Source organism: Lontra canadensis, unplaced genomic scaffold (genome assembly GCF_010015895.1).
Source record: "Lontra canadensis isolate GAN:19392208 unplaced genomic scaffold, GSC_riverotter_1.0 scaffold218, whole genome shotgun sequence".
Lineage (NCBI taxonomy): Eukaryota > Metazoa > Chordata > Mammalia > Carnivora > Mustelidae > Lontra > Lontra canadensis.
Window position 1 is genome coordinate 64136 of NW_022631212.1, and position 19752 is coordinate 83887.

The 19752-nt window shown below is 37.0% G+C and overlaps 1 protein-coding gene across 9 annotated transcripts in view; it reads left to right on the forward strand.

Annotated features, from left to right (window-relative positions):
- Positions 1-19752, forward strand: part of GPATCH8 (G-patch domain containing 8) — an 83664-nt gene that overhangs the window by 56143 nt on the left and 7769 nt on the right. For 6 of the 9 annotated variants that reach the window (XM_032849056.1, XM_032849054.1, XM_032849060.1 and 3 more), the window contains 4 exons: positions 4424-4567; positions 7624-7660; positions 17985-18034; positions 19200-19330. In XM_032849056.1, the coding sequence (XP_032704947.1) occupies positions 4424-4567; positions 7624-7660; positions 17985-18034; positions 19200-19330 (362 nt within the window). Of the gene's footprint in view, positions 1-4423; positions 4568-7623; positions 7661-17984; positions 18035-19199; positions 19331-19752 lie in introns of those variants that run through there. The other 3 variants (XM_032849059.1, XM_032849062.1, XM_032849061.1) reach the window with 2 other exon arrangements.

The window sequence follows — 19752 nt, forward strand, 5'->3', positions numbered from 1 at the left end:
TGTGGAGCCAACGCAGGGCTTCAGCTCATGACCCTGAGATCAGGAGTCAGATGGCTTAACTGACTGAGCTACCCAGACACCCCTAAATTTTAACTTTCTGTAGTAGATTTGTATGTCTTTTATGGTAGTAAATGACAAACTAGTATCTACATGTATTTTATTCATTAACAACTGTTAATGTTCTTTTTTTTTTTTTCCTAGTCTATGTGGTTTATCTGTTTTTTCAAATTCTTGCAAATCTCCCAAACTTTGTATTGGGAAAAAATCATATAATTGGACCTGTGCAGTTCAAAACCATGTTGTTCAAATTCAACTGTACTCTGTTTGTTTTGAGATGTCATTTGATGTTTAGTTTTTTAATGGAACTGGTAAGGCAAATTGGGCCACCTTTTTGGGTCAGTCTTGTAGTTTTTAGCCAAAACCTCATAAAGCACCAATGGATAAGCAATATATCTATGTTGGCTTTTCAGATTAACTGTGCAGCTTATTTGGAGAATAGCTTCTAACTGGCTGCAGTCTCAAGTAATGCTTTTTGCCATAAAGTAAAAAATATGGGGTACATGGCTGGCTCAGTCAGCAGAGCATGCGATTCTCGATCTCTGGATCATGAGTCTGAGCCCCACATTGGGTGTAGAGATTACTTAAAGGAAAAAAAAAAATGTTTTCCAAGTTAAAAAGTTGAGTATTGATATAGTTGCTCCAGCTTTATTTTGGTTAGTATTTTCCTGGCATATCTTTTTCTATCCCTTAACTTCCAACTTTCTAAGTCCTTGTGTTTTTAGGGGTATCGCTTGTAATCAGCATATAGTTGGATTCTGTTTTTCTGGAAGCTTCTTAGTACATTTACGTTTCTTGTGATTACTTACCAATCTGTCTTTTTAACTTCTGTTTTCCTGATTTTTCTGAACTGTTTACCTTGATAAAATTGAAGTTTTCTTACTTTTCCCCCCTTTACTATTTCTAGCCTTCTAATAATTACCCTTGGAATTTTAATGTAAATATGCTTAATTTAACAAAGTTCAAAGTTAACTATCTCAATTAGTAGAAAGACTCTAGAACACTTGAACTTTGAACTCCCTCTTCTGTTATACTTGGCCATTATAGCTAGCATTTAGCTTTTATCCTTTTTCAGTCCTGCAAACTAGGTGTTTTTGTTGTTATATGTATATATTTTATTGCTTAACATTCACTTTCAGATTTCAGACCTTTTTACTGGCATCATTTTCCTTCTCCCCTAAAGCATATGCTTCAGGAAGCCGGGACTTTCAGGCCCACAGTAAGAAATACGTTTACTATTGCCACCACTTAAAACTGAAACAAAAGTTTTACAAGATAGTATTTAGCCTTATGTGAAATACACTCTGTATTTTGCTATTTTTTTCCCCTTTCATGCCTGTTAATCTACTAAATTAATGCTGTGATCCATTGGTGAGTCACAATCTGTGATTTCAGAAGTACTGCTTTAGAAAGGTTCTTTTTAATGAATCTGTTGGTGAAACTCTTCATTTCTTCGTTTGTGAAAAATAGGTCATTTGTTATACGAATGACACATATTTTCTCTCAGCCCGCTGAAGCACACTGTCTTACCTTCTGTTGTATTTGAAACTGCTGTCAAACTGATTGTGGGTGATCTTTTTTTTCCCTGGATATTTTATGATTTGATGGTCTTTTTTCCCTTTGTAGTCTCACTCAGCGTGTCTAGGTGCATATTGTTTATGTAGCCTGTGTGGTATACTTTGTGCTTCCTGTATCTGGAGTTGTCTTACTAATTTGAAAAAATCCTTAGCCTTTCCATCTTCAGATATTTTTCTCACCTCTGCTGTCTGTTCTCTTTTTCTGGGATTCCAGTTATACGTGTGTTAATATTCTTATTATATTCTTCATGACTCCTAGACCTCTTTTTCACATTATCTGTTTGCTTGTCTCTGTGCCACATTCTAAGTAATTTCAGTTCTTACCTCTTTTTGTTTACTACATCTCTTTTGAATTGATATATAATTTACATACTATAAAACTCACCTTTTTAAAGTATCCATTGGTTTTTAATATATTTTGTACGTTTGTGCAACCATTGCTACCATCTAATTCCAGAACATTTTCACCTCCCTACTATGTTTTTTAAATTTTTATTGTTTTTTTTATTTTTTTTATTATTTTTTTTTTATTAAGTAAGCCCAGCACAGAGCCTAGTGCGGGGCTTGAACTCATGACCCTGAGATCAAGACCTGAGCTGAGATCAAAAAGTTGGACAGATGCTTAACCAACTGAGCCATCCAGGCACCGCCCTGCACACCCCACCCCACCCCCCACCCCCAATTTCTTTTTTGAGCTGTATCTGGTCTGCTTTTTTTAATCCATCTTCTAAGTAGCTGATGAATTTTTTGGTTTATTTTTTACAGTTAGGTTTCTCAATTATAAAAGTCTCATTTTGGTCTTTTTATAGTCTGCCTAGGTTTTTGTTGTTGTTTTCTGTTTTGTTTTGTTTTTAAGCAGGCTCCACACCCGACATAGGGCTTCAACTCGTGATCCTGAGATCAAGTCATGTGCTCTACCAACTGAGCCACCCAGGCACCCCTAGTTTTTTGTTTAAGGATTAGATTTTTAAAAATTAAGCAATCTGTACACCCAACATGGGGCTTGAATTCACAAGCCCAAGATTGAGAGTCATGTGCTCTTACCAACTGACCCAGCCAGGTGCCCCTGTAGTTTGCCTAGTTTTTAAAATATGTTTAATGTTTGCTCATTGTTTTAATTCCATTTTATATTTTAAACATTTTATCTTTATATTATGTAACAGACTGTTCCAATATCTGAGATTTGGAGTGCCTAAATCTGTTGCTTGTTTCCAATGACTTTCACTTATAGACAGATGAATTTTTTTTCTTTCTTTTTTTTTTCTTTTAAGATTTTATTTATTTATTCATGAGAGACAGAAGCAGAAGGAGAACCAGGCTCCCCAAGGAGCAGGGAGCCTGGTGCAGTACTCGATCCCAGGACCCTAGGATCATGACCTGAGCCAAAGGCAGATGCTTAACCATCTGAGCCACCCAGGGTCCCTGTGGATAGATTTATTTTCTCTTCTGTGTATCTAGTAATCTTTGATTTGTAACCCCTGTTTTGTTGATCTTAATCTAGGAAAATGTTAAAGGGCTAAACTGGAGGATGCTTTCTGAGAGTGTTTTTGATTCCCTCAGCCAAAATGCAGAGGTCCTTGGCTACTCTCCAGCCCGGTTATAGGTTCTTTCATTTATTAATGAGGCTTCTCTGATCTAGCACCCCCATCTTGCTTAAACACCAAGCTCCAGTGTCACCCACATGTCCTAAGAAAAGCCCTTGTGCATCACAGCCCTGATTTCAGTTTCAGATCATAAGTTGCTCTGTTTTGTTTTGTAGTGCTTCTTTTGGGGATTATACTTACTTCTGTGGTTTCTACAATGCAATAAAAATTGTGTTTTTTAGGGTACCTGGGTTGTTCAGTCAGTTAAATGTCTGGCTCGTGATCTCAGCTCAGTTGTTGATCTCAGGGTTGTGAGTTCAAGCCCAGCATTGGCTATTACTGATGCTGGGCATGGATCCTACTTTCAAAAAAAATTGTGATGTTTATTTCTGGTTGGTTGGTTGGTTGGTTTGTTTGTTTGCCAGGAGTAGGAGTAGGGGATGACACCATAATGCCAAAAAGCAAAGAAAAAATTAAATTCTTTTTGGGGGCATCTGGGTGACTCAGTTGCTTAAGCATCTCATTCTTGGTTTCTGCTCCGGTCATGATCTCAGGGTCCTGGGATCCAGCCCTGAGTCTTTGGGCTCCTCACTCAGCAGGGAGTCTGCTTCTCTCCCTCTGCCCCTCCCCTTGCTTGTGTATATGCGTGTGTGTGCGTGCACATGCATGCTCTCTTAAATATATCTTAAAAAGACTAATTGAAGACAACTAATTTTTTAAGAGTTTATTTATTTGAGAGAGAAGGGGAGGTGAGAAAAAGAGCATGAGTAAAGAGAGGGGCAGAAGAGAGGGAGAAGCAAATAGGGAGCAAGATGCAGGGCTTGATCTCCGGACCCTGAGATCATGACCTGATCTGAAGGCAGATGCTTAATGGACTGAGCCACCCAGATGTCCCTAAAAACAGCTATTAATTTAGATAATACAGTAAGTTGCCTGAAATCCTTTATCATTAATGGCATCACATCCATGATAAACACATGGATTAATTAATAGTATAAGTTTACTAGATAAAACACAATGTCTCCAAAAAAAGAAATCTTACCAGTACAACCACACACAAATCACCCTGCCAGATTGCCACTGTGTTCCATCTGACTTTTATTGGTACTGCTAAATAAGCCCCCTTTTCTCTTTTAGGTAAGACTGCCTCTTTATAACATTCATTTAAATTCTACCAACTTAATTTTTTGTTTGTGTTTTTTATAGGATTATGTTGACAAAGAGAAGGCAATTGCCAAAGCATTGGAAGACCTCAGAGCCAACTTCTACTGTGAACTCTGTGATAAGCAGTATCAGAAACATCAAGAATTTGACAACCATATCAACTCCTATGATCATGCACACAAGCAGGTGAGGAAATGCTTGCTAACCAAAAAAAACAAAAACAAAAACAAAAAAAACTTTGTTGTTAAAACTATTGAATTTTATCAGTGTACCCAAAAAACTTTGTGACTATGGTTTCTTATATCTCTAGTCTTTATCTGAGGTCCATCTGACTTACCTGATTTTTTTTCAGTGACAGAAGTCCCAACAGACCTTCTGAAAATTTATGTAGAGTGAAGAATTGTGAGCTTTATAAATCTTCATAAAGTTCTTGGCTTTGAATGGTTTCTGTATTTGTGTTTAATTTGGTAGTTCAACTGAGGATCACTAGAAGCTTTGTTTCCCTTTCTCCCTCTTTCCGAACATGTTAATCTTTGAACAATTATCCCAGACTCTGGTCACTTCATCCTCTGTATATATATATTCATGCTTTGTTGGCTACTGTTTCCTGTCGGTAAGTCAGTTTTGTTATTTGGAATGCCTTGGAAGATAGATAAATCTTGAAAAGAAAAACAGAATTAGATGCTATCTTAACTTGAATAATAACAAAAGAAAAAAAGCCCTCTGATGCTGCATGTTGAAGAGCTTGCTAAAAAGTGGTTTATTCTTTCTTTGCAGTCTTTTCTTTCTTTTTTTTCTTTCATTGGTTTAGAAAATAAAATTGTACCTAACTAGTTACACACATAAAGAAGGTAGCAGTAATTCCCCAGGGGGGATTTTAGAAAGAAGAAACGAATCTTTAATTTCTTATAGTACAGTTCTGGCTTATTAAAGAATTTTGAGCCATTTGATTTGGGATGATTTTAGTAGAACTTGCTAAGTCTTTGGAGGTTTGGTAGTTGTATTTGTTAAACCTGTAAAATTTATGAGCATTGCTGGAATGCTCTAATCTTAAGTGGATCTGTTGAACCAGTGTTTTTTTTTACCTTTGCTTTGTCTTTCAACCAACCATAAGATTTCAGTGCACAGGTAAAGGGCAAGCTTTGATTAAGTTTTACCAGCACAAGGATAGTTTGTAAACTCTTACACTTTTTGCAATAGTTTCTTCCACATTTAACCACACCTAACCAATTTAAGATTCTTCTACTAGTAGAGTTGTATTCAACACAGCTTTGAACTTTTTATACACCTTTGGACATTGTTATACTGTCAGTTCTTAATTTGAAGAATTAAAAATTACGATATATATGGCCAAGTTATTTTGTCTTACTTTTTCAAAGAATCGTGTCAAGAAAGAAAGAGTTACAACAGCAAATACTGCTTATCCAGTAACTTCTCAACCTTTTCAGTCTATATATAATTCAAATTTGGGGGGTTATTTTTTACAGAATTAAGAAGGACATTTAATATCTAAACACATAAATGCCTTTTTGGGCTCTTTGAGAATTCCTTCAGTCATGTGATGGGGGCGTCTGGGTGGCTCAGCGTGTTAAGCCTCTGCCTTCGGCTCAGGTCATGACCTCAGGGTCCTGGGATCAAGCTCCACATCGGGCTCTCTGCTCAGCGGGGAGCCTGCCTCTCTGCCTACTTGTGATCTTTCTGTCTGTCAAATAAATAAATAAAATCTGTTAAAAAAAGAATTAACTGTGATAGGGTGCCTGTCTAGCTCGGTTGGTCAAGTATGTGATTCGATCTAATGGCCGTGAGTTCCAGCCCCACGTTGGACGTAGACCTTACTTAAAATTTAAAAAAAAAAAAGGGGGGGGGGGACAAATTAGAAGACTCCAGAAGAAACTTTAGGCACCAAAAGGAATTTTAAAAGGTTATATTTTCAGTTAAAGAGAAGTCTCTTGAGTAAAGTTTCTGTTAGGAAAAAATAAATCAAGGAAAATTGTCATTCAGACTTGAACAGTGTTTATATTGCTCTTTAAAGGGAAAAAATTCTATCAAAGCAACAGATTTACAAGTTAAATCTGAGCAGAAGTACAGAACTAGTGAAATTCATATTGACAACATTAATGTCGTGGACGACAATGTTTTAGTGATGTTGCTTTCAACTTTTGAGAGTAGTAGTAATTGTTGCAGCTCTGGTTCTTTTGAATTTGGCATGTTTATTCTCCTCTGCACTTTGGGATGACCCACTTCTCTCTCTGCTTTTCTCTGTTATAGTGGTTTTCCCCATGGGGAGATTTTGTCCTCCAGGGAACACTTAATGCTGCCTAGAGACATTTTTGATCACCACAGTTAGGAGGGTGGTGCTACAGGCATGTAGTAGGTAGAGGCCAGGGGTGCTTCTGAACATCCAACAACGCACTAGAAAGTTCCTTGCAACAAAGAATTACCTTGCCCAGAATGTCAATAAATGCTGAGGTTGAGAAACCCTGTTCTGTTAGGATTACTGAAAAACTATCAAATACATGTGGTATTGTGCTATCATTTGGCCTTTGCTTGGTACAAACAGATCACTATCATTTTAAGTCCCCAGTTGTGTTCTAAACTTTTATAAAATACTCATCTAGATGATCCCGAATGTTTATTACTCCAGGTTTTTGTTGTTGTTGTTGTTGTTGTTGTTGTTTTTAGATTATCATCAAAATGAAAATAGAAAAGTGAGGATATCTTATAGGGAACTCATGGATTACCTTTCCATGAATATAGAGATATGTGTGTGATCTTTGGTCAAGGAAGAAGTCTTTAGCTAGTATGATTAATGAATGTATGTGAGCTTATTTCTTCACCATGATCAAAAGCCCCTTCCTAGGTATTAAAAAAGGAACAGCAATAGTATGAGTTTATTATTCTGTTTGCTCTTGGAGTGTTCTTTATTTGGTTGAAATGTAAGCTTTTTCATCTTTCTTTATACTGCTCTCTTAGTGCAAATAGTAGAATCTTGAAACAATGCTATAGATATATAAACCAGAAAATGCACAGTACTAAATTTTTTATAGTTCTACTCTTCCCTGTACTTAGAATTTCTAAGGAGCCTTTAATCCCCTTGGTACAACACGGCTAAATAATCCCTAAGAGGAGGTGCGTCCTGTTTTTCATCCTCTTTGATGGACATGAACTTACCATACAAATGGACCTATCATTTTCCACATTCATGCTCTAAAATCATAAAGACGCCCTGTCTTGTCTTCCAGGAAGGCACACAGGATTATTATGAATCTGAGATAATGGGTAAGTACATTCAACCCTATATGAGTAATCCCTAGTTTGCATCTTCCGTCAAATTTTCACCATTAAAAATTTCCAGAGAAATAATCTATCATGTTAGTGGTAAACTACTAGTATAGACAGGATCCTCAACATACCCTTATTTTCATGAAGCACAAATAATCTCTGCGAAGAAGGCTACATGGTCACCCTCATTTGTGGTGATTTGGGAGGAGGGGGGTTGTTATATGCTGCTCACTACTCTAGTTTTTCTCAAATTTTCTAAGATTTTTGTGAAGAAAATCATTAACCCACAAATTTTAAGACCCAGCCGGATGTGCAAAGATGAAAAAGCTCATGAGACATTTTGGCTCTTGTCAGCTGTTTAACCCTCATTTTAAGGTAATAATTTCAATACATTTTGAAGGGAAGAGATTCAGACTTAAGAGAGAGCCCAGTCTGTGATTCCTTTTTATATAACTCAGTCCTGATATGCCTCAGTGCTTAATGAATATTAGTATCTATCTTCTGTCCCTCTTGGCTTAATTATGGTACAGTCAAAATTACTTTGAAACTAAACATTCTTCTTTCTCTACCTCCTCGCCTCTTTCATTATTTTGTATATCTAAAAACATGTCTCCTAGTGGATATGAGCATGGAAACCATTTTCTTGAGTTTTCATAGGGCCTAAATTTCAAACTGTAAAGAACATTCTCTTTCTTGAAAGTGCATTTGTAGCAACACAATAATAGTGTCTTATGTCTAACACTGTTTTTTGTTGTTATTTTTGTTTTGCTTTCTTTGGTGCCTTGTTACCTAGTCAGGATTTTCCCATTCTTACTCTCTCTTATTTGTGGCACTAAGGGTCCTCCTCACCAGCCTCCAGGACATAAGCCAGAGATCACAAATTGTCCCATAGATGTATTTTGTCTGGCCTTTGCAGTATTAGATTTTTTTCCCTTTAATTTTGGTTGGTTCCCAGCTTTTAAAATGAGATTTTACATAATTCAAACTTACCTTGAAAAAATGAAATATCTAAGAACACTGGGCCTACATTTTAATACAACAATTGGCTAAAGCTGAATAGTTGCGGTCTCTTCAGACAGGCACATGCTAACGTCCAGTTATCTGTGGTTCCACATAATCTTTGCTCTTATGTCAAGTTGTATGACTCATTATATTAACTGTCAAATCCCTCTAGACATTTGGGTTTGTGACCCAGGCCCATACCTTCCTTTTCTCTCCACACAGGCTTCTACCCACAGCATTCACATTGACACTGGAGAAGTAGCACATTGAAAAGCTGCCTCCTCCTTCCTCTTTAAGGGCCCAACTTTGCATTTTGAGAACTACCTGTGGTAGTCTGATCCAATTTTCAAAATCTGGTACAGTAAAGCAGCTTTGAGAAATTCTTTTTACTTGTACAAAAAATCAGTGTCTTGGGCAGAGGAGAGAATCCTTTCAGCCTGCCTCTTCTTTCTGCTAAAATCGGTTCAGTATGAAACTCCTTTTACGTTTTTTTGGAAACACTGAAATCTCATTTAGTACCATGTCTGTTTCAACTGTAAAAGTAGTTTTATGAACTTTAAATAGCTGAACTAAAACAGAGTAAGCCTGTAGCAGCCATCAGTGACTTCTCTACAAAATAGAATCTACTACTGCATAATTTAGTTAACTTTGTCTAAACTGTTACAATTACTTTTTGACAGCATTGCTTACTTTTAGTTGACTGTGACAATATCAAGTAATATGTATTATTAAGGAACAGAGATTTTAGAGTTTTCCTCATTACTCAAAAATGAAATAGGTTTTCAATTGAAATAAGGTCTGAGAAATTCCTTGGTGATGGAAGGAATAATCATTTTTGGACTTCACATGGCCTTCATTCAAGTTTGGAGTCACTTTGCACTTGAAGATTCACTGTTTATTGGTTGCATTTTGCCTCTCAAGATCTTTACTGCATTTGATCCTCTGTATGCTTGGTACCTAGGGCATCAGGACAGTAAGCATATCAAAACCAATTGGACCTCTGGCAAGCCACTGTAGATTTGATGAAATTCAGACTGAGTTTTCTTTTTTTGGTGCTACTTTGATATTCAGGGCAAGGAAACACGAAAGTACATTTTTAAAAGGCAATTCAAAAAAAAGTAAAATTGAAAAATAATTCTGGGGCTAAAATTAAAAATAAAATGAATCCTTCTAAAAGAAATGAAACCACAGGGGCCCCTGGCTAGATCAGTTGGTGGAGCATACGACTCTTGATCTTGGGGTTGTGAATTTGAGCCTCACATTGGGCATCGAGCTTATTTTTAAAAGAACTTAAGAAGTGAACTTGGTGGTTACCAAGACTAGATACCAGTGAAGATATTCTACACATATCTGTATTTCATGTGTTTATGAAATGTTTATCCTTAGAAAACCATAAATTGATAATTGTAAAGTCATGAAATAGATTAGGAAAACCATGAAGTATTTATGAATCCTAACGCTTCATAAATGTTGACTTAAATAGCATATGTCACTTCTGAAGAGATTATGCTTACAGAAGCAAAGCAAGTGTGTAAAGAGGAATGCATCTAAGAATTTGAGCATATTATAATTTTATTTTATTAACCTGTAGCAGGGAGATAAAAGTTTGTACCACTGTGTATGTTATTTTTCTTTGGGACTGTTTTGCTTAATATAAGAGAATTGACATCATTTGGCTAGTCTTCCAAAACCTGGGCATGTTTTGAGCCTTTTCACTTGTTGAATCTTACATACTCACTACCACTGCTTTTCTTGGGGGTAGACTTCTTACATCCAGCTATCACAATCTAGTTAACCTTGGAAAACTGTTTCTCTTTAGGGAAACTGTCTGCTTTTGTGAGCAGGCAGGGATGACCCTAAACAGACCCTTTGGGAACTTAGTTTGCTGGTAAACCCTATATTTTCTTCTTAGGAATTTCTAACTCCATTCTTTATCTTGGCACACTTTCCCAGTATGAATAAAAATGATTCTACCCTATTTATGTTCTATACTTTTCAGCCTGTTTTCTGCCCCTGTACGTTTATATTCATCAGAGTCGTGCACTGTGGTGGAGATTCTTGCATGAGGGCTGTATGTTCTATTGTAGTCTGAAAAGGTAAAGCAGCCTAAGAAACAATGATAGGTCTGTGAGTGACAGTCCTGAAAAGAGAGCTCTGAACTGAGATGCTGCTGTTCTGTTTGCTATAAGCCTAAACTGTTCTTAGGAATTATGCTCCTTTAAATTTTACAGTGAGAGCATACCTTTGCCTCCAGTTATGATCTGGAAGGCTATGTAGATGTAGATCTATCTATATATAGATATATATATATATTTTTTTTTAAGATTTTTTTTTTATCTACTTGAGAGATCATGCGCATGGGGTTGGGGGTGTGGGCAGAAGGAAAGTAAGAGAGAGAACCTCAAGCAGACTCCACACTGAGCACAGAGTCTGACATGGGGCTTAATCCCACGACCCTGGGATCATGACCTGAGCCAAAATCAAGAGTTGGACATCCAACCTACTGAGCCACCCAGGCACCCCATATATAGTAATATTTAAAACTCATTATCCACAAAACCACAATGGCATACCATATCACACCCATTAGGATAGCCAGAATTAAAAGATACAGTAACATATGTTGGAGAGGATATGAAAAAACTGGAACACTGCTACATTGCTAGTGGAGTTGTAAAATGGTCTAGCCCCTCTGGGAGGCAGTTCGGCAGTTTGTCAAAATGTGTTAAATATAGAGTTTACCATATGACCAGCATATACTCAAGAGAAATGAAAATATACATGCATAAGAAATGAAAATATATGTGCACAAATAAATGTGCGTAAGAGGGGCGCCTGGGTGGCTGAGTTGTTATCCCAGGGTCCTGGGATTGAGCTCCGCACTGGGGTCCCCACTCAGCAGAAAGTTTGCTTTCCCCCCCTCTCTCATTCCACCTGCTTGTGTCCCCTCTCGCTGTCTCTCTGTCAAAAAATAAATAAAATCTTTTTTTTAAAAACGTGTATTAGATTGTTCATAGTATCCAAAAAGTGGAAACAGCCCATATACGTACCAGTTGATGAGTGGATGAATAAAATGTAGTACATCTGTACATTAGAGTATTACTCATCAATAAGAAAGAATGACTTACTGATACATACCGCAGGCACGAACCTCGAAAGTGTTCTGCTCAGTCAAAGAAACCAGTCACAACTCCCCCATGTTGTATGATTTTATTTATATAAAGAGTTTAGAATAAGCATGTCTGTAGAGAGCATATATTAGGTTTCCAGGAACTGGGTAGAAAGGGGTAATGGTGAGTGACTGCTGATGAGCATGGAGCTTCCTTTGGGAGTAATGGAAATGTTCTAGAATTAGATAGTGTTAATGGTTGCACAACTCTGAGAAACCCACTAAATTTTACAGTTTAAATGGGTGAATTTTATGCTATGTGAATTGTTTCTCAAAATTATTTTTAAAACTTCATGCAGTTTAAAATTTGGTGGTGATGATGGTGACTATGTGTACATATACATAGGTGTGTGAAAAAAATGGTAAAGGAAGCACCCTGCTTCTGCAGAAATACACCATGTTTTAAGGCATTTTGCTGAATTCCTGAACATATTGAAATGAATATTTAATAATAGCTTTATGACATATTAATTTGTTGCTCACCAAATTATATTAATAGTCATTGTGTTGCAAAATAATTGGGCATAAATAGTAAGTATTTCATAACTGACTAGAACTACTCTTAGCAAGAAAGAATGTGTGCTACTCTGCTTTCCTCTGATGTTTTCAGGATCTACGATCAGCATTAATGTTTAGTTTTCTCTGTTACCAAACATTTGGTTTTCTCTGTTACTTAATAAACATTGTCATAGTTTACTGATGAACATGTGCTAAAAGAAAGAATTTACATCTAGTGTCCAGTAACTTGGATTTCCTTAATCATTCAGCTACAGTCTTCCTTCCCTGAGTAGTTTAGTACTGAGGCTTTCTGTGTTCTTTGCTGGTCTTTTTCTTTCCTCACCACGTACTGATGTTCTGGATGGTCTCATTCAGAAGTATCAAACACCAAAGAATTTGCATTCAGGAAACCTGGACAAGTAATAGCTGGCATGATTACTCTACTTTGGGAAGGGAGAAGAGATTGATGTTGTATCATGAGAAAGAGGAAGGAAACTGGGGAAAAGAGGGCATGGATTTGGGGTATGCAGGATTGATGACATAGGGGAAAGGGAGTGGTTGAGGTTCAGAAAAAGCTGAATTGGGCTCAGTGGGTGGGGCGTGTGACTCTTGATCTCAGTAGAGATTACTTTAAACAACAACAACAACAACAACAACAACAAAAAACAACTGGATTATACTTAGCCAAAAAAAGAGATTGAGGTGGGAACAGTTTCTTTGCTGTTTCCTGTTTCTGTTCATAACTAACAAGTAATACATAAAGTATTCTATTCCCTTTCTCAACAACTCATTTTAAAACTGAAACCAGTTTGGTAAATGTTTATTGATTATTTCTTTTGTGCCGTTGACAACAGTATGTGATTGCAGGGTTAGTACAAAGGAAAGCTAAGCTTGGGTCCCTGTTCTGGGAGAGTGGGGTGGTTTGGTAAGAGGAAAAAACTGGATAATCTTTTGACCCTAACAAGACAAAATCAGGTTTTCTCTTTAGAGTTGAGTAAATATTAGAACATGGGATTTTTAGTGGCAATAGGAAATACTCTCTGTTTTCTGATGTCTGAAATTCCCTTAATCTGAAAACAGTAGCCTGTTTTTCTTTAAATTGAAGTAATAGATTTAAAATACTTGAGACGGGTGCCTAGGTAGCTCAGTCTGTTAAGTGGCTACCTTAGGCTCAGGTCATGATCCCAAGGTCTTGGGATCGAGCCCCACATCAGGCTTCCTTCTCAGGGGAGAGCCTGCTTTTCCCTCTCCCTGCTGCTCTGCCTGCTTGTGCTCTCTCTCTCTGTGTCAAATAAAAAAATAAAATCTTTTAAATAAAAATAAATAAAATACTTGAGAAAGACAATAGATTTATTCCTAGTAGATTATACCCAAATATTTAAAAAAAAAACCTACAGCATTAATTTTTGTTAGAAAAAAATAGCAACAAAAGATGCAAAAAATATTTTATTAATTCAGACCCATATTTTGTTGCTAGGGGAAATTATGTGCAGATGTAACTTAGTGTCATTCATTCCTGGGTCAAACAGTGTCATCCCTTGCTATTATACTGTACATTGTTGATAATGTAAGCAAATTTATCACCCTCATTAAAAACCTGGTAAGATTTACCAGATTCTCATTTCTCTGGTTTAATTTGTTCAGAGTTGGGCAGTGGAGCCGGAGTTTGTCTGTAGTGGACATTTTGCTGCTAGCACAGTGCTATGTAGGCGGTGTTTAAGAACTGGAATGTCATTTACATTGAAGTGGTCTTCAGCTCAAAGAGCCATGGTTACGTTGATGGGTATTTCAAGAGCTAGATTATTTGTTAAGGTGTGTCTCCTCCATGTTGGTCTTTTGGGAAGTTTAATGAAAACCCTGGCTACCATGTATTGAGAATCAGTGAGAAGTGGCCATTTTGTTCTGTGCTGCAAATGTATACTTTTTTGGAAACATGCTTTTTCAGAGCAGGATCTTCAAATTCTTTCATTTTGAATGGTGTTCGGTCTCCCTTTTCTTTGAATGAAATATTGTCCAGCTAAAAATGTATTACGTGGCTTAAATTTTTACTAGTATAGTTCAATGAAGAAGCAATGTTACTAGCAACACTTCAGAAAGCATACTTTATAATTTTCAGAGATAAGGACATAGTTGAAGTTAGCTTTGATGATTAATTATGTCCCCTCAGATCAGTCTGTGTCCCAGTTTGGATTCTAACTTGAATTTTTTCTATGCATGGATGAAATTTGCTCAGCCTTTCAAAACGTTTTGGATTGATGGCACATGGATAATATTTGGTCTCCTTATGTGAGCTCTGTCTCTGACAGGCAGGTATTCTCTATTCCCCTGTATTCTCACCTTGAAGAAGTTACCTGAAATTGTGTTCGTCTTTAGAATTTAAGAGGAAAGTAAAAGTATACGACCCAGAGAGAATTTCATATGAACATTCAGTTGCAAATGAGCCAGGCTTTTGGAATATACTAGCCAACTTTGGAAAATCCAGTTCTGAATTAGGGACTTTTTACCTTTACAAAAATTACTTTTTATATAGGAATTGAGAAGTTTCTGGTTCGTATCTTTTTTTTTTTTTTTTTTTTTTTTCTTTTTGCTCATTTTTTTTTTTTTTTTTAATTTTTATTTTATTTATTTATTAAAAAAAAAAAATCTCTAGGGGCACCCGGGTGGCTCAGTCAGTTTAGCATCTGACTCTTGATTTCGGCTCAGGTCTTGATCTCAGGGTTGTGAAGTCGAGTCCGAGTCAGGCTCCACACATAGTGTGCTAGCCCCCTTAAGATTTTCTCTCCCTCTACCCCTCTCTATTTCTCTTCTAATAAAAATAATAATAATAAAGTAATCTCTGCACCCACCATGGGTGCATGACCCCATGACCCCCAGATCAAGAGTGGCGTGCTCTACCAACTGAGCCAGCTAAGCACCCCTGGCTTAATTTTGTCCAGAAATGAGGGGCTTAACATTTTAGGTTTTTTGATTCTCTGAAGAATGAGACTTCTTTACTGGATGAGAATAATAGCTAGGAAAACCATATATGTTATATTAACCTGACATTGTCCCTAGTAGAGTCATGAAAATTATCAGGGGCACCTGGGTGGTTCAGTTGGTTAAGCATTTGACTCTTGATTTCAGCTCAGGTCATGATCTCAGGGTTTTCAGATCACTCCCCACTTGCAGCTATGCGGTGGATGTGGTACCTCCTTAAGATTATCTCTCCCTCTCTTAGAAAAAAAGAAAAGAAAATACTTCTGCCCCTCTCTCTGTTTTCTCCCTCTCTTGAAAAAAAATTTTTTTTTTCATGTCAAACTTTTCTACAAATGGTAAAAAAGTTATTTGGGGGAAAAAATTAAGGATCCAATGTTGAAGCCAAATTATTCACCAGGCATTTACCAGACACTTTCTGTAGACTTACTACTGTTCTATACACTTTAGGGTTGATTATAAATGTCAGCTATCTGAGCCTCATGTTGAGTGTAGAGATTACTTTAAAAATTTAAATTTAGGGGCTCCTGGGTTACTTAGTGGGTTAAAGCCTCTGCCTTCTGCTCAGGTCATGATCCCAGAGTCCTGGGATCGAGCCCTGCATTGGGCTCTCTGCTCCGCAGAGAGCCTGCTTCCTCTTCTCTCTGCCTGCCTTTCTGCCTACTTGTGATCTCTGTCAAATAAATAAAATCTTCAAAAAAAATTTTTTTTAATTTAAAAAAGTAGGGGCTCAGCTCTGTTGGTGCATGGGACTCTTGATCTCAGGGTTGTGAGTTCGAACCCCACGTTGGGTGTAGAGATTACTTTAAAAATAAAATGTAAAAAGATCAGCTATAGTCTCTGCTCCAGATAAAAAGGAAGAGACAGTATTAAACACTTTAGACATGCAGTGTGCTTTTTATTTATTTTGACACTTAACCTCATAAATCTGTTGCCAGAATGGCTCTGTTTTTCTAATGGGGGAACTGGCGCCTCAGAGAGATGAAATCACTTGGCTGGTGATGAATGAATTTGGACACAAGTCTTTCTGACTCTGAAACTACACACAGACTGCCTTTCTGAAGGGCAGGAATAAGTATAGTTAGTGCCAAGTATGTTGGTTGCTAGATGAGGCTGTTTTTAGGTAGCAAAGTTAGTACAAAGTATGTTGGTTGCTAGATGAATACTAAGACAGTTCAGAAAGAAGAAAATCTTATAAGGTACGAGTAGAGACTTTGTGAGGGGAATTTAGTTTGACTTTGGGTAGAAAGGAAAGACTTGGAATTAGGAATCCATTTTTATCATCAAAATGCCCTCATCTGAGAGACCTCAATACACATTTTGAGTTTGGGAGAGTTGCCAAGCCCCATGTTTAAAGTTTGGGTTCGAATTCTGGAGTTCCTAGTTTTACATTGAGACACCAGACTTTAAAATATGTAAAGGTAGGGGCACCTGGCTGGCTCAGTTGGTAGAGCATGTGGCTCTTGATCTTGTGGTTGTGAATTTGAATCCTCACTGGGTGTAGAGATTACTTAAATCTTTTTAAAAAGATAATAAAGTTTGCAAAGGTGATTTAGGAATGTTTGCTACTCCCCATATAGGTGTATATCTTTGCCTAGAATGGGGCTATAACTCGGATTTGTTTTACTGATACCACATTTTCTTCCCTCCCTACAATTATGTTGTGGTCGGAATTTGAGATAGGGCATCTTCAGGAAGATGTGGACATAGTTTTATCCCTTCAACTTCAAGGTTGCATCAAGTGGTTGCTGAATGACTGGAAAACCTAACCTCTGACTCAGCCTGGAAACTCTAAGCTTTGATAAAATGCTCATTCTTTTACACAGTGTCCTTTATGGGTAACCCTCTCGGGTCCCCTCCCTTCTCAGTAACTTTGTACTATCACTTTGTAATCACTCAATAAACCTTGCTTTGCTGCCTACCCAAAAAAAATAATAATAAAAATAAACAATGTTATTTAGTTTGGGAAATAACTCCTAACTAAAAGTAATGAAATATTTGTAAAAGGAAGGAAAGGATGAGGCTCAGGGAGATTTTGCAGGCCTGGGGGGTGGCTAGAGAGAAGATGGCAGATATGAGAAAAACATGTTCTATTTAAATTTTGGCTAGAAAACTTGGTAAATGTTTGGCGCAGAGAAAAACTAGGTTTGTAGCCTGAAATAATCATATAATAGTCCTGACAGGCTCTTTCTGCCTCATTCCCCTTGAAAGGAGGAAATTGAAATTCATACTTATTCAAAATAATTGATTCGCCATCTTGAAGAGGTTTTTAAGAAGTCTTAATTCTGGATAGCCAGCTTCAGTAAAATAGTTTGCCGGCTGTTGGTTACTTGAACATTCCCAAAATAAAGGTAAATGAAAATAAGATTGACTGTTTTTAGGTAGCAGTGGTCTTTCCTGAAGTTCTGTTAACTGTTTTTCCTAAATTCAGATAGGTCTGTTTATCTAGGAGAGATTATTACTGTGTCAGTCTGTGTGTATGTACACATATATGTGTTGTACAGGCGTTCCCTTCTCCCCGACCCTCTTAGAGTTGATGGCTTTGTCCCTGATTGTTCAGTATAATAGTTTGCAGATTCACTGAGAGAGCCTGTGTAGTAATGCTTGCTTTATTTTTTTTTTCTCTTTCACTCTTGTTTTATTTTTACTTTTTTTTTCTTTGTGATGTGACATTTTCAGCTGATGTATTGAAAGCAAATCCTTCTAATTTGGGAGCCCAGATCACAAGAGTGAGTTTTTCTACTAGTGTCTTTAGCTGTATATCTTTTTTTGTGTGTGTCTTTTCACCCTTTTCCCCCTCCCAATTCAAAAGATTTCAAAACACATTTCATAAATATTAGATAAGAAAAAATCCTCTGTCTGTTGAACATCATGCCCTTCCACAAAGCAATGTCCACTTTATATTGGGTCAAATTCCTTTTCCTAATGCTATCATAAAAGCATAGGCTAATGTATGTATTTTGTTTTGGTTTGTTTTCTATATTATCTAGTGTGTTGGAAAGAATTTTAGTTCTGTCTTCATTGCAGATATGTCTGGACTTTGTCACCAGTGTGTCATAGCACCGTTCTTTTTTTGGTGGTTGTTGTTTTGTTTTGTTTTGTTCTATTTTTAAGGAAAATTATATAGAAGTTTCTGAGAATGGAAAACCCATTCTTTATCAGGATTTTAAGCAATAAATTCTCTGACTTATCTCTATTTTCCCTCCTCATCCCCTGGATGTTCCTCTCAGGGCCATGACGGAATGAAAGAGCAATACACATTACTCTCTCATTTCAGCAGACTGACCAGATGCAAGTGGTCAGACTGCTGAGCTCTGAACATGCGAGCATTGGAAGATGGTTGGTTTCATAGTCAAAGGAAAACTGTTCATGCTGAAAAGAAATCACAGCACCTTTTTATGGTGAAATAAAAGTATGCTTTCTATTGTTAATTTTGATTCAAATAACCTCCCCATGTAAGCTGTACATTGCTTTTTAAGATCTTACACCTGGGTAATTTTCTGTACTAGCCTAACCCCTTTCTGTTCTCTTTGGCTTGTGTTATTACAGTTTATCTCATGTTCTGTTTGTCTAGTTTTGCATCCTGGAGGAGCAGGTGATTAGTCCCTTTTCTTTCCTCCTAGTGTTCTAAAATTTGCTTGTTGCTTCCAAAATCATTTAATTTTGCCCCATAAAGCAAATGGTATGTTGTCCTAATTAGAAGTGCAGGTATTCCAAGTGTCTTATCCAAAGTAATCAGCCATTGTGTTTTCAATTACTATCAGAATATAACAGTGTATTCTACGCTAGCCCTGTAACCACTGATTGAGGTAAATATTCTAAAGGCCTTGTTTTCAGGACCCCCAAGTTATTCTAAATCACCCACCCTCTATTTCCTTTTTTTTGTTACCCCAGAGATTGAAAGATCTTAAGCAGAGAGAGTTTGCTCGAAATGTCTCTTCAAGATCCCGTAAAGATGAGAAGAAACAAGAAAAAGCCCTTCGGCGGCTCCATGAATTGGCAGAACAAAGGAAACAAGCTGAATGGTGAGGATATTTTCTCTCAGAGGGTTCTACAGATAGTTTTAATCCTTAAGAATTAAGAATTATAATCCTTATTAGTAAATATTTTATACTTAAAGCCTGTTATTACAGTATAATATACTGATTTTATGAATATACACTTCTCAGGCCATATCCTGTCTGTGTGACTTTAGTTGTCTAAGCTTTATGCCTCGGTGTCATTATCTGTAAGATGGGAGATGATAATTAACAGTTCACTTGTTGCACTTTTTTTTTTTTTTTTAAAGATTTTATTTATTTATTTGACAGAGAGAGATCACAAGTAGACAGAGAGGCAGGCAGAGAGAGAGAGGGAAGCAGGCTCCCTGCTGAGCAGAGAGCCCGATGCGGGACTCGATCCCAGGACCCTGAGATCATGACCTGAGCCAAAGGCAGCGGCTTAACCC